Source organism: Pimephales promelas, chromosome 5 (assembly GCF_988280905.1).
Source record: "Pimephales promelas chromosome 5, fPimPro1.hap1.1, whole genome shotgun sequence".
NCBI classification, from domain to species: Eukaryota; Metazoa; Chordata; class Actinopteri; order Cypriniformes; family Leuciscidae; genus Pimephales; species Pimephales promelas.
In genome coordinates, this window is record NC_142773.1 from 14,151,966 (window position 1) to 14,175,875 (window position 23,910).

A 23,910-nucleotide genomic window follows, 5' to 3' on the forward strand; every position below is an offset into this window, starting at 1 on the left:
AGATTACAATTAATTTATTGATTCAATGATTACATATTCACACAATGACAGTAAATTATTCATAACTTATTGATTCTCAGACGTTGTTAATGGTCACTTGATGTGCAGGTATACAATTAGAATTAGGGCTGTCAAATGATTATGTATGCATGTATATTTAAGAAAAAAATATTATTTATATATAAAATATTTACATTTATATATATAATATAAATTATATATAAATAAATCTATATACAGTATATACACATGAAAATATTTCTTAAATATATACAAGCATGTGTGTGTATTTATATACATAACATAATTATACACATTACACAGTTCACCCAAATATACTATGTGAACACAAACTTATATTTTGGATGTGATTAATCGTGATTAATCGTTTGACAGCCCTAATTAAAATATATATGTAATAATTAGCTTTTCATCACAAATGCCCTGCTGTTTCTCCAAAACCCCCAGTTTAATGCACTTCATTCATGTTGTTGATACAGAATGGAATGTATTTTCTTTCTTAATATTTTTTATAAAAATGTTATTTTTGGTTACACTAAATTTGGTAGACATCCACTCATATCTCTATCCACTCTAAATGTCTCTGTTACAGTGTAAACATACATTTAGAGCAATATTAAGTATGATGTACTTACTGTAGAGATAGGGTTTGGTTTAGGGTTAGTTGCATGCAATCATTTCTAATTTATAGTTATTAATACAAGTAGTCTACATGTAACGTGTAACAAGGACACATTAAAATAAAGTGCTACCATGTTGTTTCATAAACGTTCAAATCAATGTGCTGTTGTTTATGTCAGGTGACAGACGCACCTGACCAGATTAGTCCTAGCCTAGTTAAGCAGTCTCACTCACCTGTGGGCGCACTGTCCAATATCCTCACATCATAGGCTCCGGAGCAGCGGTAATTGGCGGCGGTGCCGTTGTCCCAAACCACCACCACCTCCTCCGGACTCTCAAAGCTCCTGACGGTGCCGACGTGCCCCTCTCCGCCGTCCTGTTTACCCCACTTCCAGTCAGGACCGCGGATCACTCGAGCTCCCACTCCTTCCATCATGACCCGGTTATTCCTACCGGTGGTCATTTACGAGCAGACGTTGCGATTATATGTAACTTAAATATGACTAGCCGTTAAGCCAGCACAGAAAAATATGAGGTTATAAATTAACTAATTCGTCCCGTCTTACATATGGGTCAGTGGCCAGTGAGGGAGGACAATTTTATTTAGCGGTGTGAACAAGAAAAGGGATGCCCTTGTTTTCTTATTAATTCATAAAAAATAATAAATATTGATAAACTGACTAAACATTTATACAGTAAACTATTAGATACATAGACGACATATACACGTAAGCTTTATGTTGTTTGCGTGGTAGAGTAAGCGAATTTACTTGATAAAAAAAGGAAGCATAGTTGTGGAAAATGTTGGCAAAACGGTAAATTTCCGTCTCCAACGGCCCGTTTTTTTAGTAAAGGCCGGATAGCTAGCTAACCAGCTATAGCTAACCTTCCTAAAGTTGTGAGCGGTTACTTGACGTTAGCAAAAACGCAACAAAAACGTTCGGTTTAGGGAAAAAAATAATCGTTGTTTTATCGTGTACTGTAATAAATTGTTTTGCGAAGTTTGCCGTGCGTTCGCAAACGTTCAACAGATGGTCCAACTTCGCGTGACGCGATACCGACGGTCTGCGCGAGCCGCTGTCCGTGAAAACCTGCAAACGGCAGCAGAAGAGCTTCCAGTGCAGCTAATCCACTTTCACAAACGCTTCCCGGTTTTTAATGGAAACGGGATTGCTAAATGAATGGCTGTAGGTGAAGTAATCGCATTTCTTCATGCCCGAAACAAATGCACGCACGGGGCTGTAAACAGCAGCAACCACAACGCCACGGACGAAGAGACCTTTGTTAGAGCTTTCCCAAAATATCACACCAGCAGCAGAACTTAATATTTCCTGATCGAAGAGGATCCGGAGATCATTTCTGCGATATATCCTTAAAAACGAGCTTTAAGTCCAGGTAATGACAAAGGATTGGTGAAATGTGCTCTTGAGAGATGTTTCATTGAGGTGCAACTCAAGACGATCGCGTCGCCATTATTGTCAATCAGATTCAGAGCTCGAGCCAGTGGAGGTGGGACTGTTTGGGATCCAAGTAGTTCCCGTGGCGTAAAATGACGTCACGTCAGGATTTAAAGTGAGCAGAGCCCAGACACAAAATCATTTGTGGGGTCTGTCCCATTGTGTCACTCTCAATATTTGTCATCATCAAGCATTATTATTTTACATGTATATTATATTGCGGTTGTGTATTTAAAGAATTTATGTCACATCACAATATATCATTAAAATTATCTGTATGGAATGATTATTTTGTTATTATATAACCTAAATCATATGCTGGATGTAAGATCAGGGTCAAAAATAAAATCAAAGTCAGTTTCTCAGTAGCACTGATTGCCTTGTAGCTCAGGCATGCATTTCTTCATTTAATATTATGTGTATATTTCATATTAAGACCAATTTAATCATACCTATTGTAATCTGGATTGCATAATCATAAAAATGAAGTACTTGTAATTAGATTACATTACATTATAAAATGTAGACCATTTCACAAGATGTAAACAACACTGATCCAGAAGCACTTCCTGTTTCAGTTTTTTAACACTACATAAAAGCTGGGATAAAATACAACCAACAGAACATTTAAAACTGAATCAAAAAGTTAAACAAACATCTTTAAGATGTTTTCTTTACATGTGAAATAAAGAAAACAGTAACAAACTGAAACAGGAAGTTCTTCTGGACCAGTGTTGTTTACATCTTGTGAAATGGTCTTATTTCATACACAATGAAATCAAAGTGCTTTACATAGAAAATTAATATTCATAAAATCTCAATAGATGCATAAGAAGTAAAAAAAAAAAACGGCATAAATAAAATTATAAAAGCAGAAAATTCTGAATAAAAAACCTGAAAAATTCTGAAAAAAAAACCTACTGCTATGTGACTATCACTGAAAACTAAGATCCAAACAGCTTTTTGAATACTGGACTTACAGAAACCATTACACTTTTAAGAAGTGTTTTTTTTATATATATTTTTTTTTAACCCTTTAGAATTCTTTTGATAGGTTTGATTTCTGTTACTTATAGAAATTTTGATAGGTTTGATTTCTGTTAGTTATTAAAGTAAGTTTCTCACAGAACTAACACCCACATTATTATAATATTATTATTTTTTTAAAGTTTTCTTTTTTTAATTGCTCGTTCTTGCTTATTAGATCTTTCACACGTTCTAGTCCTATGGTTCTAGCACTCTGTTAAAATTGTCCACTTGTAGCCTGTAGAGGGAGCAAGTTGTGAGAAAGTTAACAGACAGCAGAGGTTTAATTTCTTGTAGAGCTGCCTTTATATATTTAAATAAACAATTGAAAAAAATAGAAATTGAACATTTAGATTCAATATTCACAAAAAGTATCTTTGTTCTAAATACTTTATTGTCTTTTTTTTTTTACTTTTAGACTCATAAAAGTGAAACCATTATAGCAGAATTAATTTTACAATGAGGAAGTAAACAGAGAACAGTGAGTATTACAAGTTTCACTAAACTGAGCCAATGTTATGATCCCACTTTTATTTTCAGTCCTATTATGCCCAAGACTTTTACAAAGTCTTGATTTTGTTTTTGGGGTGTTCATGCTTGATTGTAAAAAAAACTAGGGCTGTCAAACGATTAATCGCATCCAAAATAAAAGTCTGTGTTTACATGTGGGTGCACTGTGTATAATTATATATATATATATATATATATATATATATATATATACATGCATGTATATTTAAGAAGAAAAAATATTTTTATATATTAAATATTTATATATAATATAAATTATATATAAATCTATATACAGTGTATACATGAAAATATTTCTTAAATAAATACAAGCATGTGTGTGTGTATTTATATATATAAAATAATTATACACAGTGCACATATATTATGTGAACACAAACTTTTATTTTGGATGTGATTAATCGCGATTAATCGTTTGACAGCCCTAAAAAAATGCATTATTTTTCACATTTTTCAGCTCCTCTCTCTGGTTGAACGCGTAGTTTTCGATGAAGCCCCCCCGAAATACGAAATGTGCTGTGATTGGTTAGCTGGCCCAGTGTGATTGGCAGCACTTTAGTAGCCTGGCTGCGCCCTCCTACGCACTTCCGCTCAATTTCAAAATGAAATGTACTAGAGTCTGGTTGAACCAGGCTAGCACTTTAGCGCATGTTCGGAAAATATCCCACCCCTTCATAACCACAAGCTCTACTCAGATGTATATATTAAAGATGGCATCATTTTCAAACCATTTCGAGCCCGATTCAGACCCTGACAATAATAACGAATGAGAGGATTGTGCTGAACAGATTTCAGCAATGGACTTTGCAAACACGGATTTCACAGGACGTTTCAGAAGGCGATTTGTGCAGTTCCCCCCTCCAAGTGGACTATTAGTCGTTGTTACTCGCGCTGTAGACAAGCTGCGGCTACAATGAGACAGGGCTCAAAATCAAACCCAGTCGAAGCTGGATGACAGATTTTTTGACCAGCCGCACCCCAGCCCAACCCCATAAGCCTCTCCCCTTCTTACAAGACCTCCACCCGGAGGTTTTAAAGTCTTGTAAACTGCCCTTTTCAGCGCGTATTATTAATCCTCCAGCTGTTGATTACGAGTCTGTATCTAATATGACAGAGTGCGGCTACGTCGGTGATGCCGATAAAAGTTGGGGCCCATCTCGGGCGGACTTCGGCTACAACTTGGAAGTCACAGCCCTTGCGGTCACCCAAACCATGATTACTTCCACTTTGGTTGGAAAATCTTACATTGCCGCTGGACAGGCACTGCCACTCTTCATTCTATGACTGTGCTATAGCTTATCAAGCAGACTTGGTTCAAGAGCTGGATGAAAGAGAGGGCCTAACTCCAGAGGCTTTTAAGGACTTTAGACGGGCTACTGGCTAAGGATGGGCTACAGGCTAAGGATTTGGTGCTTAGACCTACCAAACACACTGACTGGGCAATAGGCAGCTCCATGGCGGGAATGGTGTCAGCAATCTTTGGCTCACACTGACAATAAAGAAATGGATAAGACTTTCCTGTTAGATGCCCCCATGTCTAAGGACAGCCTATTTGAGGAGTCTGTGACTGTCTTTTGTGGAGACATTTCAGCCAGCGAAACAGCAATCTGGCTGTTTTTCACCAGCTCATCCCATGCAGGTCTAGGGAGATCAAGCGGCAAACAGCTATAGTTCATTCGCGCTGGTCTTGTCTACAGCACTCCCATGAGGTGGTTCGAAGTCAGCCATCACATGGAGCCCACTCGCAGAGACTGGAGTCCAAGGACTCGTCCACCGGTTCACTCGTGGGAACGCAGACAGATAGACCTGAGTTCAAGGCCTCTCATCCTCGGGTCCCCAGAAGCAGTTCCTAATTCCTTCATTTATCCTCGGAGGCAAGGCCCACCATTGGAGAGTTTGAACAAACCGCGCAAGCATATTCGTCTCTCATCGTGGCCTCCTGGTTCTGGTCTTAACTGTCCCACCGCAGACTGCATCTCGGGTGTCTCAACGTCTCAACGTCACTCCGTGCGTTCTAGGTTTTGGATTTCAGGAAAAAGCCCTAGGGTCATGTGCTCATGGCCTGTTTATAGCCGCGTTTCCACAGCAATTACCAGGAACTATTTGTCCCAGGAACTTTTTTCACAGAAACTTTTTTTCCCCAGACCGCTTGCTTACTGCGTTTACACCACGTACTAAAGTACCGGTCCAGGGCGGGAAGATTACATTGAACTGCGTGTGACTGCTCTTCCTAGCCTGCGCGTTTGTTTTGAGTTTTGTATGGAGCAGATTCAAGCTTTGCTGCTTTTGTGTGCGATTGGTTTACTAACGAGGTAATTAACAAAACGGCAGAAAAGAGACGAGCACCCAAAGCGTATTCAGAAAAAAGTAGACGTTTGTTATCAGCGGACATTGACCGTGACATGGATGGGACGAACGCGCCATCGGGCAGAAAGAATAGCGTGGTAAGAACCAATCAGCACGTTCAGCGCACAAGTCCCACCCCGAAAGTTCCTGAACTCTGAAAAAGTACCACCTCACCAGCAGGGACTTTCTGAGGGGGAAATTTTTACCGAGTACCACCCCAAAGTTCCTAGTTCCTGGGGAAAGTTCCTGCGGTGGAAACGCAGCTTTTGACAGCGTTTAAAGCCCCCACATTCAACAAGGACAGTTTCCTGCTTCAGAGGTTCCCACTACCTGTGTGCCTCAGGGGCCCTATTTTGGGGAACCCGTTTATAACAAAAAGTTCAGCCGTGGTCACTCCACATGTGCTTCCTGTTTCTACATATGCCAGAGGCTTTCTGGAATCAGTGAATGTACTTGTACTGGCAGTTTAGCAGGATCCAAAAATGGAATGGTAAACGCCCCTAGCAGAGTACTGGGCCGCTTGGTAGCACCTGTCCGAGATCTCACAATGGGTGGTACGGCTACACCATCCAATTCAGGAAAGGCGGTGCGTCCTTGGGAGGTCTCTTCTTTGAGCCAGGAAATTTTGTCACTCTTAGAGAAAGGGGCTATAAAAGAAACGATTCCCACTCAGATGGAGTCCACCTTTTACAGCTGTTATTTTGTTGTGCCCAAAAAGGATGATGGTTTGCATCTGATTTTGAACTTACGTCACTTAAACCTTGTGCTCAGAGTGCTTTAAGTCCATTTTGTCTCATATCCAAACCGGAGATTGGTTTATGATCATCAATCTAAAGGATGCGTACTTCAACTTCCAGATTGTCGAGAGATACAGGAAGTTCCTCAGTTTCGCTTTTGAGGGCAAAGGCTATCAATACCGCATTCCTCCATTCGGACTGGATCTGGCTCCAAGTGTATAGACGAGGCTTTGGCCCCGTTGTCCGGATCTTGAACAACCTTGATTATTGGCTGATATTAGCTCAGTGTCAGGATTTGGCAATAGTTCATGGAGACTTGGTACTTAGTCATTTGAGGAGCCTGGGTTTACTCATTAGCCTTCAAAAGAGGGTGTTGCTACCATGTCAGCAAATGACTTTTCTGGGCGTGGATCCAGACTGTTGCATGATGTGGGCACGGCTGTCTCCCGCACGTGTTCAGTCGTTACACTGCTGTTTGAGTCAGTGCAGGACATGAAGTCTAGTCCACGTGGGTTTATGCCACAGATTGATGGGTCTTAGCGTCCCCTGTGGTTCAAGTGGGCCTGCTCCACATGAGACCATTTCAATAGTGGATGAACAGCCAATGGATCTAACTTCGTGTCTCAGGCCCCGTCCACACTTCTGCGTTTTCGTTTAAAAATGGAGAATTAAAATGAATACGATCTCCGTCCACACCAGCGTTTTATCTGTGTATTAGAATTGATCTCCACCCACATTAAAATGACTGAAAACGCGGATCACGTGACCATTCACCAACACTGGGCAAGCGCGTGCCGGTGTAAACAGTGGTTGGCGAATCAGGGAAGTATACGTAATGACTGAAAATACCCAATCATAGAGCCGAGCGTCAGCCCCTGCGTCAGCGTTTCTGAAGTCCTACGTTTTGTCCCGTCTACACTAAAACGCCCTCCAGAGATTCAAAACGCAAAACGGAGCTGCAGCGTTTCTAAGGCTACGTCCACATTAATCCGGATACATTTGAAAACTGGGTTTTCGTTTAAAAACGCTCTCCATCCAAACTAGCGTTTTCAGGTGTTTTCCGACGTTTCAGTGTGGATGAGAAACTTCTAAATTCACTTCACTGCGCATGCGTGAAACTTCACAAAAGCTCACTGAGATGATACAGATGGGAAAATAAATAATAATGTCATCGCACAATAACAGGATAATTTTATTTAGAAAATATCTCACCATCGCGGATGCGTCCAGTTCGCATTCAGTCACCATATATTTGGTCTAAAACTCAACTGCTCTCCTGTTTTGCCGCAGGACAGCAAATGTGCGAGTAGACTACATTATCTGTTATCTTTGCAGTACTGTGCTATGAAGAATAGCACATATTAAGTAACATAGAAAGTAACACATTTTAGCAATAGTGTAAAAATCAATATAACACATAACAGGCACAATACCGATAAACATGAATATCTATTGGTACTACATGGATCACATGACTAAACTTACGTCATCGTTTTGAAATACCTCCGGTTTCACTGTCCACACTACAACGCGAAAACGGCGTTTTCAAATTTATCCACTTTGGAGAGCGTTTTCCAAACGATACGTTTTTGTTGACTTAAAACGGCGTCTCAGTGTGGACGGAAGGCCAAAACGGAGAGAAAAATATACGTTTTCAAACGAAAACGTATTAGTGTGGACATGGCCTAAACTTCTCCGTTTTAGGTCTTCGTTTTTCCCGTTTTAGTCTGGACGGGAGGTGCAAACGTAGCAAAAGGTCTCCGTTTTTAAACGAAAACGCAGTAGTGTTGACGGGGCCTTATATTTCACAGGCTCTCTCTTGTTTTTGCATGTGTTCATAATTTCTTTGCGTAATTTGATATGTTTCATTTGTGTTATCATATCACAATTAAAACAACTGACTTAAAACACAAAATGGTGATGGCGCAGTGGATGAGACACATGCCTTTGGTGTGAGAGACACGGGTTCAGATCCACTGTGAGACATCAATGTGTCCCTGAGCAAGACACTTAACCCCTAGTTGCTCCAGAGGTGTGCGACCTCTGACATATATAGCAACTGTAAGTCACTTTGGATAAAAGCGTCAGCTAAATGAATGAATGTAAATGTAATGATATTTGGATAAAGGGTGAAGATGTCAATTTTCCAATCCTTTCGGCCGCTACTGAATGGCATTTTATTGACTTTCCAACTGATCTTCAAACCAAAAGCAAGGCTACTTTTATGAGGTTTGCAAGCTTCTCTGGATTTGTTGATGGAACTTCATGTTCGCACCATTGCTTTAACTATAAATAGAAACAGATTACGTAGCATCAACACTATTTGTGATAATTTTGCACAATGAAAATTGAAATCAATTTAAAAAATAATAATAAATAAACAATTACCATCGCACACCTGCAGGTCATAGGAGCGTAGGAGAGGAGACCAAATAAAGTAAAGCATGTAAAAAAAATAAAAAAAAAATAAAAAAAAAACAGTATGCACACTAATACTTGCAAAAAGTATCAATAAATATATATTAGCAACGTTTCGGTCTCATGACCTTCATCAGGTAAATCCTACTTTATATGCATTTGTCATGACCAAAGATGAGTTTTAAGGGATGGAATTGTTTGTAATAAATTGTATTAATTTGATGTATTATCAATACGAATAAAGAAGAATGTATAGCCTACATAATAAACGAATAACAAACATACATTATGAAAGTTAACCCCATTGATTCTGCCGAAATAGAAATGCATAGAGATTCGATGATGAGTACATTATGATGACATGGCAACAGGATAGCATTGGGCAACGCAGCAGTTAAGACTTTTATTTTGTCACCCTCCATTCCGGATGTTGTATAATGTAATGTCAATGCTGATGAGTCTTCGCAGTTTCAGCGAGGCTAGTTGAACGGAAGAGGACACCGGTGGAGGACATTACATGTAACTGCTAATCAATAAACTCACGTTGTCCAAAAGAGTTTGTCATCAGCTAATCGGAAATGTTTTCTCTTTCTGCTTCCCTACAGCCACAGGTATCAAGCCACGTTTATTCAGAACAGCTTGTTTCATAACTTTCCTTGTAAATTACGCAGGCTAGCTGGTTAGCTAGCACTTATATCAGATTTGCAGTGTGTCTGTAATCATCTCAAGATTTGACAGAATAGCTTTTGAGCATCACGCTGAAAAGTCAAGGTTATGTCTCATATTATTAGTTCAGTCAATTAATATTTCTCTAGCTGACTTGATTACAGTGTCGATTGGTCGTGTTTATCATTGCTTGTATAATCATAACATTACAGCACAAGAGTATTTTTTATGAAAAGTCATAAATATATAATCCACCACAATGTCTCAGATGAGTTAAATAGTTTATTATTATGTTTAATAGATTAAATTGTGGAAATGTTTTTATAACAGACTTAAATGTAAATAACATCTTTCTTAGAATAACATCATGCACACAGTTAGCACACAGTTAAATAATACTATATTGTTCTTATATTGTTCACAAATGATGTTTCCCCCACCCACATTTCTCAAATGTGTTTTATATTTTAAATTTCAATCCACTCAGTTCTACTGATGCGGTTTCCTTGATAAACAAGTACACTAATTTTTTTTATAAAACTTTCATAGGGCAAAACTGTTGGTGAAATCAGGGTTATTATAAATATAAATGTTAGTTGAACAATTTAAACTAAATAAAAATCAGAAATGTTCCTTTGGCAATAAACAGAAATACATTTAAGTTGATGTTATTAACTGTAAATAAATAAAATTAAACTAAAATTTAAATAAATTAAACCTAAATAGCCTTTAAACAAAATGACAAATGTACATAACAAAATTAAACTTAAATTAGCATAACTAAAAATATAAAACTAAAAGCTAATTCAAAATATGAATAAAATAACACAGGTTTAAATCATAGGTGTATCATCATATCATAGAATTTCATATTTTGAGATCAAATCTATTCTTTTCAGCAGGATCTGAAAAGCATATATATATATATATATATATACACACACACACACACACACACAGTGTATGTATGTATGTGTATATATATATATATATATATATATATATATATATATATATGCCTGGTTAAAATAGTCCAGGACAGTTTTGATGTTACCCTAACATGCATAAATAATGTTTTTAATAAAATATTTATTTCTCAGGAGTCAGGACATTAAAAAAGAAAAAGTTTTGTTGTGTTTTTGTCAGGTAACAGTCCAGCTGAGTCACCTCATCAACGCTCTGCACTCTCTGACGGGTTCAGTGTGCAGCAACACTTCAGTCAAGCACAAACACAGAGAGAACAGCCCAGAACAAGAGCTGAACAGCACAGAGGTGATTACATTTAACATCATTTGTATCATACTGTACACATGTAGGTTATTGGTGTTTTTTTTCCCCCTCTGTTAGCTTTTTTATGGGAGTGTGCTCATAAAACGGATCAGTTGAACGTTATCAGCTTTTAAATGAAGTTTGCTGTTCTGAAGCTTAACTGTTTCTCCTCTTTAAATTGTGCACGTGTGGCGTTGTGCTGGGAAGCCGTCGCTGACGCTCAGGGATTTAGGTCTGACAGATCTAGGAGTCGGTCAGCTAGATGAGTTGGTGGAGAAGCTGCTGCCCCGTGTTTCTCAGCAAGACTCACCGTCACAACTGAGGAGCGAGACAAACATCTGGAGGACTTCCCATCTCTCCTCAGATTCTTTCTTCCACAACAAACATGGTGAGACACTTCTTCGCTTTCGTAAAACCTGAACCAAAGATTTAAATCATAAGCTTTTGTATCGATTTTGTAATCTTGTTTTTTATTATCAATTTCATATAGTAGAACTTGCTGTACATTTGATTCCATTACGAATTCGGCGACGTTCCTTGCGAAAGTTGTTGTTTCTTCCGTGCTTTTCCAGCATTTTCCTGTGCCATTTTCCTATTAATGGGATTCAAAATAGTTAATTGTTGGAGCTGTAATTGAAACCTTTGAATACTTATTATTATTACTTATCTATTTAAGTTTTGAGTTTACATCTCGCAATTCTGATTTTGTTTCTTAGAATTGCGAGATATAAAGTCAGAATTGTGTGATCATAATGTCGCAATTCTTAGAGAAAAAGTCAAATTCTAAGTAAAAAAAATCTTTATAACACACAATCGTGACTTTATATCGTGCAATTCTGACTTTATATCTCGCAATTGCGTGATATAAATTCAGAATTGCGAGAACATGCAATTCTGAGGGGAAAAAAAGTTCAAATTGCGAGTTTATTTCTCCAAGTATAAAAAATTATTCATATACTTTATAACACACAATTGTGACTTTATATTGTGCAATTCTGACTTTATAAAACACAATTGCGACTTTATATCACGCAATTCTGACTAACACACAATTGCAACTATATCACGCAGTTCTGACTTTAACACACAATTGTGACTAAATCATGCAATTCTGACTATAACACACAATTGCGACTATATCACGCAATTCTGACTTGTGAGAAAAAAAGTCGCAGTTACCTTTTAAATGTTTTATTCCGTGGCGGAAACAAGCTTCCATACTCATTTGTTGAATTAACAGATTAATTTCTTCTCTTCTTCAGGGTTTTCCAGAATGGGTGGTGTTACTCCTGTCTTCTCCAGGCAAAACAAGTCTCCTCTCCAAACACTATGTACAGATCTCCAATATTTGCCATGTAATGTGTACAGTTTATTTTTCAGTTGTCACAACAGGCAGCATCATTTTAAAATTATAATCTGTGTTGGCTGCTTATGTTAATCAAATTGTAATTGCGTTTTTCAGTGTTGGTCCAAAATCGAGGCTTTAAAACTCTGAAGTCCAAAACACGGCGTCTACAGGGAGGCTTAGACAGTTCAGCGGAGCCGGAGGGATTTACACCATCGTTCATGAAGGTCACCCACACAGTACTTCCTTTTGAATATGATATGTGTTTATTTCCATATAGAGATGTACCCAAAATGTATATTTTCTTGGATGGGACTTGGATCAAAATATTTCAACTACATGACCACATGAGAGTCATTCCCGGAAGAAACCTAGAAGTGAAGAACTCCCTTAAAGGGATAGTTCTCCAAAAATGAAATTTCTGCCATTTAATTACTGCCGTACCAAACCCGTAAGACACAAACACAAATGAAGATATTTTTGATGAAATCAAAAATAATGACTACCCAGGGTTTCCCGCAGAAAATTTGTTAGTTAATGTGGGGTTTGCCGTCACATGGGAGATTAGGTGGTTGGAAAAGCATGTGTAAGGAAAACGTGTACTTTTTTTGTTTTTGTTTTTGCTACGACGTAGTATACGCCTTATTCACGGCAGCGCCATCTTTGATTTTTAATGAGAATGAAAGCGAGGCTGTGAGGGATAGACTTGCATCTCCTCAATGGGCTGTATTGTTATTTAATGTGTTTTCGGATTGTTCTGCTCATGAAACACTGGAAAAATATCTTTCAAAGAAATGTCATTTGACAAAAATATCCCGACAATGTAAGCTGTGGAAAATTGTAAGTAATCTAGCCGCTTTATTCAGCTTTTTACAGCGGATGCCATTGGAAACACGGTAAGTCTATCCCTCACAGCCTCACTTTCATACCTGTCATGGCGCTGCTCTGAATAAGGTTTATGGACGGCAGGTGTGTGTTGCTTAGGCAGCCTCCTTAGTTACAGTGCTGCGGGAAACCCTGCCACCCATAGACTGCAACTTTCAAGGCCCAGAAAGGTAATAAAGACTACCTAAAATAGTCCATGTGACTACAGTTGTTCAAATGTAATGTTATGAAGCAATGAGAGAACTTTTTGTTTGCGAACCCACCCTAAAAAAACGATTTTTCAACAATTTCTTCTCTTCTGTGTCAGAGCTACACTATTCACATAGTAATAAGTTTTTTTGTGCACAAAAAGTATTCTCGTCACTTTATAATATTAAGGTTGAGACACATGGACTATTTTAACAATGTCTTTACTACCTTTCTGGGCCTTGAAAGTTGCAATGACATTGCTGCCTATGGAGGGTTCAGACACCTCTCAGATTTCATTAAAAAAAGTCTTGTGGGGTTGGAACGACATGAGGGTGAGTAATTAATGACAGAATGTTCATTTTTGGGTGAACTATCCCTTTAAACAGCGTGAAGACAAACAGCCTTCACATTTACATGATGTTTCAGAACTGTGCTTTTTGCACAATCCCTGGAAAAAAACATATTTAAGATTTGATTTCCACAGAAGAAATTAAGACATAGGCTACAGGTTGTGGAACGGCATTAGGACGAGTAAATTATGACAATTTTGGTTTTATTGCTTGATACCAAATATAATGCTTTAGTGTGTTTCCACTACGTTGTAAATGTATATTTGCTTAAAGTTTATATTGGTGTTACAATGTTATTTATATTTTTGTTCATTAGGGTTTCCTCACACGAGACAAAGGGCCAGATGTTGAATCTCTGGACAAGCTCCTTAAAAACAAAAATATTCCAGATGGGCAACATGATGTTTTTAAGACTGGTTTTGCTGAGGGCTTCCTTAAAGCTCAGGCCCTAACACAGAGAACACAAGGCAAGTCGTCTTAGATTTATAACAAATGATGAATTGTGAAAGATTGATAGGTGGTTTTCAACTTGATATGGGTTTCCTTTCTTGTTTTAATTGTATAAAAAACACATGTCATCATCTTCAATAGAGTCACTAAGGAGGATGCGACTGATTCTATTGGTGCTTTTGGTGTTGGGCTTGTATGGACTCTCAAAAACACCTTTCTTATCAGGTAAATGTTCCAAAGAAACTTCTGCATGTCTGATTTGCTTCTCTAACTAAAGGCTGAAATACAATACAACAGATTTGTGTATTCCAGCCTAAAAGTTGAGAATCTGCTTACTTCAATTCTGGTTGAGAATTAGTTGAATCTTACATCAATTCTGGGTCCAAATGTTCTATATCAGATGCCAACTTAAACAACAAATGGTGCCAATATACACTCAAGTGTGCTGTGCTGTAAAACTACCAAAACATATCTCCATTTCAACTTTATCTCCATTTCAAAATCTCAGATGGCCAGAAAGGGATTCATCTTTTATGAATTGTTAAAATAGTGGTATCCTGGACATCATGAGCCCAGAGACTCTAGAGTACAAGCTTAGCTAAAATGTTGCTTTGAGTGAATAAGTAGTGATCATTGACGACTCTTGAGATAATGCTCTCTATTGAAATGGAGTGGAGGCTTGAACATGGAAAACGTATTTGATATGTCGTGACATAGCAAGCGGATAATGTATGTCATGTGTGCCAAGTTTGCCAATTGTTTGAATGTAAAATCTGAATCATTTGAAAGGTTTCAAGTAGAGCCATGTGATTAACCGTTAAAAGATTGCAATCTCGATTCAAACACCCACGCAATCTCATTCCTAAACAACAACTATACGGCTGCGTCTATCCTTACACCAGTAGGTGGTGAAAAGTGACTGTTAAAACGTGTTTTTGTCATTGAATTATTCATTCAGAAGATTCATTCAAAACACTGATTCATCCTGCAATGAAACAAGTGAAGAATTTATAAGCGAGTCATTGAATCATTCATTCAACAGATTTGTTAAAAACACTGATTCATTCTGCAATGAAACAAGTGAAGGCTTTATAAGTGAGTCATTGAATCATTAATTCAGCGGATTTGTTAAAAACACTGATTCATTCTGCAATGAAACAAGTGAAGATGTTATAAGTGAGTCATTGAATCATTCATTCAAGGAATTTGTTAAACACTGATTCATTCTGCAATGTAACAAGTGAAGATGTTATAAGTGAGTCATTGAATCATTCATTCAAGGAATTTGTTAAACAAACAAACACTGATTCATTCTGCAATGAAACAAGTGAAGATTTTATTAGTGGGGCATTGAATCATTTATTCAACGGATTTGTTAAACACTGATTCATTCTGCAATGAAACAAGAAAAGATTTTATAAGTGAGTCATTGAATCATTCATTCAGCGGATTTGTTAAAAACACTGATTCATTCTGCAATGAAACAAGTGAAGATGTTATAAGTGAGTCATTGAATCATTCATTCAACAGATTTGTTAAACACTGATTCATTCTGCAATGAAACAAGTGAAAGCTTTATAAGTGAGTCATTGAATCATTCATTCAGTGGATTTGTTAAACACTGATTCATTCTGCAATGAAACAAGTGAAGATGTTATAAGTGAGTCATTGAATCATTTATTCAAGGAATTTGTTAAACACTGATTCATTCTGCAATGAAACAAGTGAAGATTTCATTAGTGGGTCATTGAATCATTCATTCAACAGATTTGTTAAAAACACTGATTCATTCTGCAATGAAACAAGTGAAGGTTTTATAAGTGAGTCATTGAATCATTTATTCAAGGGATTTGTTCAAAAACGTGATTCATCCAGTAATTAAACAATTTATGTCTTTATGAGTGAGTCATTGAATCATTCATTCAAACCAAATTTTTTTACATTTTTAATTAGACTGCAGAAATTGACGTTTTGTTTACTTTATTTTGTTTAGTTGTCTATTCAGAATCGTGATCTCTGTTTGAAACAAGAAAATTGTGATTCTCAATTTATCTACAATCATGCTGCTCTAGTTAAAAAGTTTGTCTTGGATTGAAAACCGTTGGTAATGCTTACTTTAGCTGGCTTGCCTCTAGTGCTTGGTGTGTGTTTGGAGTGTGAACTATAATGTAACCATTCCGGACAGTGCGATTCCGAACCACATCAGGCCTGGACTCCGCTGTGGACCCTGTCCAGATGAAGAACGTCACCTTCGAGCATGTGAAGGGTGCGGAGGAGGCCAAGAACGAGCTGCAGGAGGTGGTGGAGTTTCTCCGCAACCCTCAGAAGTTTACCGTTTTGGGAGGAAAGCTGCCTAAAGGCAAGAACACACACTTGACAAAAGGCTCCAAGCCAGAACCATTTAAATAAATAGTTATATTGAAATTATACCATTGTTTACCTACCAAACCTGTACATTTGACACATTTTTACACAGTTCTCCACAAGTAAAATCAAATGTTTAATTCTGTGCTAAAATTCCACACTAATTCTATTTGGCAGCTTTAGGTTTCCCACCACATTAACTTGTGTGTTTTTTCCAGGAATCTTGTTGGTCGGGCCACCAGGTACAGGAAAGACCCTGTTGGCCCGTGCCGTAGCTGGCGAGGCAGATGTGCCATTCTACTACGCATCTGGCTCCGAGTTCGATGAGATGTTTGTTGGGGTTGGTGCCAGTCGTATCAGAAACCTCTTCAGTGAGTACATGGTGCCACTCTAAATCACAATTCCTGCACATGATTGTTTATAGATCATACTATGTGCTTGATTCTGGGCTCTGAATGTAGCCAAAAGCACTCCCTTATGAATGATTGTATGACTGCTACTGCAATATCTCCTGCATTTGTCCTCCAGGGGAAGCTAAAGCTAACGCTCCTTGCGTTATCTTCATTGATGAGCTGGATAGTGTTGGAGGAAAGAGGATTGAGTCTCCCATGCACCCCTATTCTAGACAGACAATCAATCAGCTTCTAGCAGAGATGGATGGGTGAGCCATGCCGCATAAAGAACGTGTGACTGCGTCCCAGTGGAAAGTTTGTGACATGCCTTTACTAACCTTTGGTGTTTCCCATCTGCAGGTTTAAGCCAAATGAAGGTGTCATCATAATCGGAGCAACAAACTTCCCTGAAGCTTTGGATACGTATGTAGATTTCTTTTCAAACATCTAAATGGTTTTCGAGATATACACTGAGTTTGTTGTTGTTTTTTTTCATGTGATGTTGCTAATTGGTCAGAAGACTGTGTGATTTGAATGTGTACTGTACATTTCTGAAATACAAAACTTGGACACCTCTAAATTGTGATGTAGACATGCATTTTCTGAAACGATATGTATTGTGAAAAGCGCTATACAAATAAATGTGAATTGAATCTGAATGCTGTCTTGTTCCCCAGTGCTCTGATCCGGCCGGGCCGTTTTGATATGCAGGTCACCGTCCCCAGACCAGATGTGAAGGGCCGAACTGAGATCCTCAAGTGGTACCTTAAAAAAATTAAAGTAGACTCTGGTGAGTGCCATGTTAAATACTCACAAGATTCAAACTGTTAATGTTGTACGGTTAACCCTCTGGGGTTGTTCGGCCCAAATGAACCCGAAGAATTTAAATAAAATTTTTTTAAAAATCACAGCTTCCTCGGAATGGTCCAAAATTTGGCGACTTTGTTGGTATTTGGTATTTGAACACCCAAAAAAATTGGGGACAGGTGGTTGTAAAAAAAATAGGGGTGTAACACTTTGGGGTGTTCTTTGGGGTGCATGGAAAATTAATGGGAAATTGGCAAAAATGTGAAAATACTGAGCTTTTTGTGCGTACAATCTACAAATCAGCCACAATCTTGAAAAAAGCACACAACAGTGAAGGGGTGAATCTATTAAACATCAAGAGTGCAAAACAGACACATTCACACACACACACACACACACACACACACACACACACAAACACACTTTTATACACAAACACTCCAAAAATTCAGATTATACATGTGTTTTGCATTTTTAAAATGCTCAGTTTGTCCACCAAATGGCATCCATCTCATTTCAAAAATTGCTTTTATGAGGCCTAGGCTTGACTCTAAAATGAAATTCAGCTTAATTATATTAATATATTTTATATTAATATATTAATATATATATTCAGTCATAATTATTGCATTAATACTAATTATAATTTTTTTGTATTTTTGAAATTTTCTCAAAACACCAAAAAAGAAAAAAATATTATAAAAAACGAGTAAAAAAAAAAAATCATGATTTTATTTTATTTATTTATTTTTTTTTAAATATGAATCCCGCCCTTTGGGTACATTTGGACCCGAACACCCCGAGTGTGACTCTGAAATGAACAACCCCAAAGGGTTAAAAAAAAGGACATTTTTTTAACTTTTCGGACATTAGCTGTGCAGGCAGAGGTCATTGCTAGAGGAACGGTGGGGTTCTCCGGTGCCGAGCTGGAGAATCTTGTAAATCAAGCTGCACTCCGGGCCGCTGTGGACGGGAAAGACATGGTCACAATGAAGGAGCTGGAGTTTGCGAAGGACAAAATACTGATGGGTAAGTGCCTCTAACTCTTTTTGCAATGAAAAAGTAAACTTTGCTGAAGATGAATGAATACCTTGAGTTTTCTGTTCACTCGCTCCCTCCTCAGGCCCCGAACGCAAGAGTGCAGAGATTGATCAGAGGAATAAAGAAATTACAGCGTACCACGAGTCAGGCCATGCTATTATTGCATACTACACCAAAGGCGCCATGCCTATAAATAAAGCCACCATTATGCCGAGAGGCCCCACTTTGGGTCACGTGAGTACATGCTAATTCGTCACCAGAATCCAAAGCTTGTGTGTGTAATGGGACGTCTCAGTTGAGTGTTCCTCGATTTAGGTCCAGTTTTTCCTCTTCTCTGTAGGTGTCCATGCTTCCAGAGAGTGACCGTTGGAGTGAAACTCGTGCGCAGCTTCTGGCTCAGATGGACGTAAGCATGGGCGGCCGAGTGGCTGAGGAGATCATTTTTGGCAGTGAAAATATCACTACTGGTAGGTTGCAGTACTGTTTGCTCTGGTATTGCGGTGTAATTCAATTATTGATTACATTTGAGTGACCTGGCTGTAAGTATGTTTATTGTACTTAGTGCTGGGCGGTATATCGGTTCATTCCGAAAACCGGTGTATATTTTTGTTATGATATTGATTTTTAATATACCGCTTACACGCTTTTTCTGGGCTCGCTCAGAATCCTGCTCATAAAACGTGTTCAGTGCAATCTTGCAAAAGGTTATATGAACGTTTTCATAATTGTTCCCATTAAGTTATACAGTAAAAACGTTATTTCTAGGAACATTCAAAACGTCCAGTTTGTTAGACGTTGTTGTATTAACGTTCTTGCTTGGCTATAAGAACATCATTCAAACGTGATTAGAACTTTCAATTCCCGCATTATAAAAACGTTTTATTTTAAAGTTATTTCCTGGTTATAAAAATGTTATTAGAATGTTAAGAAATAACAATTTTATTAAATGCTTTTAACACCTGATTATGCATGAAAAAGAAAACGTCATAACCCGGATAACCGGCTTAATTTTGAAGAAAAAAAAAAAAACGTGATAAATTTTTGGTCAAACCACCCAGCACTAATTGTAGTTCATATAATAAACAAACCAAAATTATGCCCGTCACTTATTTCTGTTTGTTTTACCAGTGTAATGTTTTGTTGTATTCATATAGGAGCATCAAGTGATTTTGACAGCGCTACAAAAATAGCAAAAATGATGGTGACCAGATTTGGAATGAGTGAAAAGGTTTGTCATATTTATCTGATCATCTCTGGGTGCTGAAATATGGTTTCAGGCTTCAAGACTTTGCATGTATAGGAATAAATGATAAAAGGTGCAGAAATTTTGTAAAACTAGTTAGTATTTGTCATTAAATCATTCAATCGTTTCAATCAGTGATTCGTTCAAAAGTAATTCAAATTAATATGTAATAATATAGTGAAAAAACACATTATTTTCAATAGACTGTAGCAACTAATTGACTGTAGCAATTTTGTTAGGACCTCTAGTAAATTACGTTATATTGTTTAATTATCCGTATCTCCATTTTCAGTGGTGTAGTGCAGGGTATACGCAGGTATACGGCGTATACCCACTTCCTTTTCAGTTGGCATTGCGTATACCCACTTCTAAATCCCCTCTGATGCGCATCATTTAGTTGCTACTCCAATTTCGTGAATAAAAAAAAAACACCCAGTTAGGGTCGTACCTGTAATATTAACTCTAATTTGTTGCTGCAATGATTCTCCCATCGCGACGATAACTGACCTTCTCATCTGAAGATTTGCTTCAGCACTCACCTGCTCGTCAATGTCAAAACGTTCATGAGACCAATCAAAGAATGCAGTATATTTGTTCACAGAAGCGCGAATCCCAACGCGACGCTTCATTTCAGTTAAAGATCATTCAGTGTGAGATAAGATGCAAGTAGCTCAAATTTACGGCTATTTTTCAATAGACCTTTTAAATGACCGACAGAAATAATCAGTTTTATTAAAGACAGTGGAAATGATAAGCTCAATTTAACAACACAAGCACCCTATTAAATATATTGCCATTATTATTGTATAAATATATTTCTACAACGTTTTTTTCGAATGTGTTTGACTTTTCACTGTTTGTATAACTCCGCTTGTTTGTGTTTGCGCCACTTGCATCATTAAGCCAGAGGGTGGCGACAAGTGACTGACTTTTTGAGTGAGCAATTGAACCATTAATTAAATTAACAGATTAGTCCAAAAACATTTATTAATTTAGAAAAGAAAAGTAGCTGAAACTGTAACTGATTCTCATGTTTAAGAATCTGATCAAATAGGCTACTTCATGCTTTTAAAGCTAACTGTTGTCAATTTTTTTGGCCATCAAAACACCTTAAAATGCTCATTTCGAGATCAGGAAAATCTAAATTTTCTCGGGGGGCATGCCCCCAAACCCCCCTAAAAATATCATTCATGGGACCTGGCACCTGGGTATTTAGAAAACCATATGTGCGGCCCTGATATGCAAGAATACTACTGATTCTATGTTTTCTATTGTATTCACTCTATTCTTCTATTCATACTAATGCAAGACTAGTAGTCTTACATGTCACTGTTTATAACACAGAGCTTTCATCCTTTGCTGGGACGCTTAAAAAAATATTGGGGGCATAAATTAAGAGTATACCCACTTCTCCAGGCACCACTACATCACTGTCCATTTTTAATCCAAAAATATCCTCAATTTATCCAGAATCGTGCAGAATCATCAAATTGTCTGTTTTACCCATTTTTGTGTATTTGCTGAGTGCTTTTTTCAATTAAGCTATATAATTAGCTTTTATATTGGCACTGTAGTAAAACTAGTTTAAATAATATCCGCACTTGGCTAAAATAGAATAAAATAGCTGTGATTAATCTCACGATTTCCCACCAGTCTTAGTAAAACAAAGTGAAATAGTAAAAATTGTTAAATATTATTATTTACATTCTAGTTTTTTCCACGGATACCCCCTAGCAACCAACCAACCGACCCCTAGGTCTTTCCGGTGGAACCCTAGTTTTAAAACTTGTGTTTGAGTATTTCATTAATAGATTAGAAACATGTTAACTTACTTCTGTTGGACTTCTCTTGTATGTATTCACCAGATGTCATATAGGTCATACAAATTTGCCCCATTCTTTTTAGCTTAAAGGTGAAGAGCCAACTTTGTGCGTGTTTTTTAAGATTCCCCTCTGTTAAACCTATTTTGTTGGACTGTCCTGGGTTTAATGCTCTTTTATGAAGTTATTTTCACTTGTTTGTTTGCTTAGTTTTATTGTATTTATATGATATTTGTATTTTTGTCATTTAAATTTTGCCATGAAAATACCCTTAGATGCTGACATGGCGTAAAATTAAACAATCTATCTTCTCTTGTGCAATAGTTGGGTGTCATGACGTACGCTGACCTCACCAAGCAGAGCCCAGAAACGCAGGCCGCCATTGAACAGGAAGTCAGGATACTTCTGAGGGTAAACTCTGTTCTGATCTAACTCTGTCCTCTCCACTAATAAAGCAACATTTGATTCACACACTACCAGAGGATTTGACTGTCATACTCGTTTGCTTGCTTCTAGGATTCCTACGAGCGAGCTAAAGTGCTTTTAAAGTCCCGTGCTAAAGAGCACAGAAATCTGGCCGAGGCTTTACTGCGGTATGAGACGTTGGATGCCAAAGAGATCCAGTTGGTCTTGGAGGGAAAGGCATTAGACCCTCAGGGCAGATGAAGGTCACCGGGACCGGGGAACGGACAATGGAACCCTAAAAGACATAAATGTACATATGCAACCAAGAGCTTGGTAGGCCTACTCTCCCCATTGCTTAAATTTTTTTTTTTTTTTTTAACCAAATATGTCTGAAATTAGTTTCAATTTTTCATGCTAATAAGGAAGGTGTACCAGAAGCACCTCCATGGGATTTTTCTTTCCGAAGAAATTGATCTTCAATTCAATTCATTTAGTATCTATTTCAGTTCTACTGTAGGTTCTGCCTTATTTTTAGTGAAGCAGATGCTAATTTTGAATAAATCCTTAAGCTGTAAGTGATGGTTCGGTTTACTATAAAGTCGGGAACAATCACTGTCTACAATTTGACCTATTGTCTGAGCCAGACTAAGTATGGGTTTCATGGTGGCCTTCGAGAAGTTTAAGGGGATGTGTTTTCTCACTGAGGGACTGTGTAATGTTTCAAAGCCCTTTGGTACTGAAACATGTTTGTTGATGCGATGCATTTTATTATCATATCTGCTTGTGAACAAATCTGCTTCAGAACAGTTTCAGTCACTTTTTGTTTATACATAGAACCCAAGTATGTTATTAGATAACCTTTCTGATCAATAAACTCCTGTAGTTCATGCTCTGTTTCTGCACTTTCATGAACTACACAAGACTTATTTTTATACAATCTGGAATATCACACGATCCATATTGTAGGTTTAAATGCTTCCTGTCTTCCATCAATTTTGTTATACACACCAATCATGAAACAAAAGGAATGGCAAAATGAAATGTTGATGTTCTCGGGTTCCATTGGGTTTATTTAGCTTTATTCTACATATTATTTATTCATGTACAGCTTATTCGTCTTTGAGTTTACCTTGCCTCCATGTATGTTTGCCTTTTATCCAAGCTCATTTTAGTTGTGTACATACAGTAAATATTTATAATCAATAAAATTGAAAATGAAATCATTTGTATATAAGTGTGTAAATTGATTTTAATCAGATCGCCTGCTTTGTCATTTAAAATTATTTTTCGGTTGATGCTACTGCACCTTTAATAATGAACGGGAGCTGAACTGAATAAAGGAAACATAATAAAACTCTGCATAATTGTTATTTTCATTGTCTTTGACAATCTCTGCGTTGCCAGAACATCCTTTTCACAACCAAACAAATGCAAACTTGGTTTTCTATTTTCTGTAGAACAAAAGTTGGTTCCACAATATAGTATATTGCTTTATTATATTAGTATTTATTTTTTATTTTTTTGTAT

General features: G+C 37.4%; 2 protein-coding genes across 8 annotated transcripts in view; one reads left to right on the forward strand and one right to left on the reverse strand.

Annotated features, from left to right (window-relative positions):
* The window catches only part of mib1 (MIB E3 ubiquitin protein ligase 1), a 76,204-nt gene extending 74,047 nt beyond the window's left edge, over positions 1-2,157 (reverse strand). For all 7 annotated transcript variants that reach the window (XM_089131007.1, XM_089131005.1, XM_089131002.1 and 4 more), the window contains exon 1: positions 877-2,157. In XM_089131007.1, the coding sequence (XP_088987133.1) occupies positions 877-1,105 (229 nt within the window). In that variant the 5' untranslated portion in view covers positions 1,106-2,157. The remainder of the gene's footprint in view (positions 1-876) is intronic.
* A 7,473-nt stretch (positions 2,158-9,630) lies between these two features.
* Positions 9,631-22,671, forward strand: yme1l1b (YME1-like 1b). Its single transcript, XM_039649573.2, has 18 exons — positions 9,631-9,768; positions 10,970-11,095; positions 11,300-11,480; positions 12,355-12,447; positions 12,555-12,664; positions 14,178-14,328; positions 14,453-14,536; positions 16,497-16,670; positions 16,894-17,046; positions 17,204-17,336; positions 17,428-17,490; positions 17,745-17,857; positions 18,748-18,903; positions 18,998-19,149; positions 19,256-19,382; positions 20,070-20,143; positions 22,303-22,389; positions 22,495-22,671. Exons 1-18 carry the CDS (start codon positions 9,736-9,738, stop codon positions 22,642-22,644), a joined length of 2,160 nt encoding a protein of 719 aa, XP_039505507.1. The 5' UTR covers positions 9,631-9,735; the 3' UTR covers positions 22,645-22,671.
* The last annotated feature ends 1,239 nt before the right edge of the window (positions 22,672-23,910 follow it).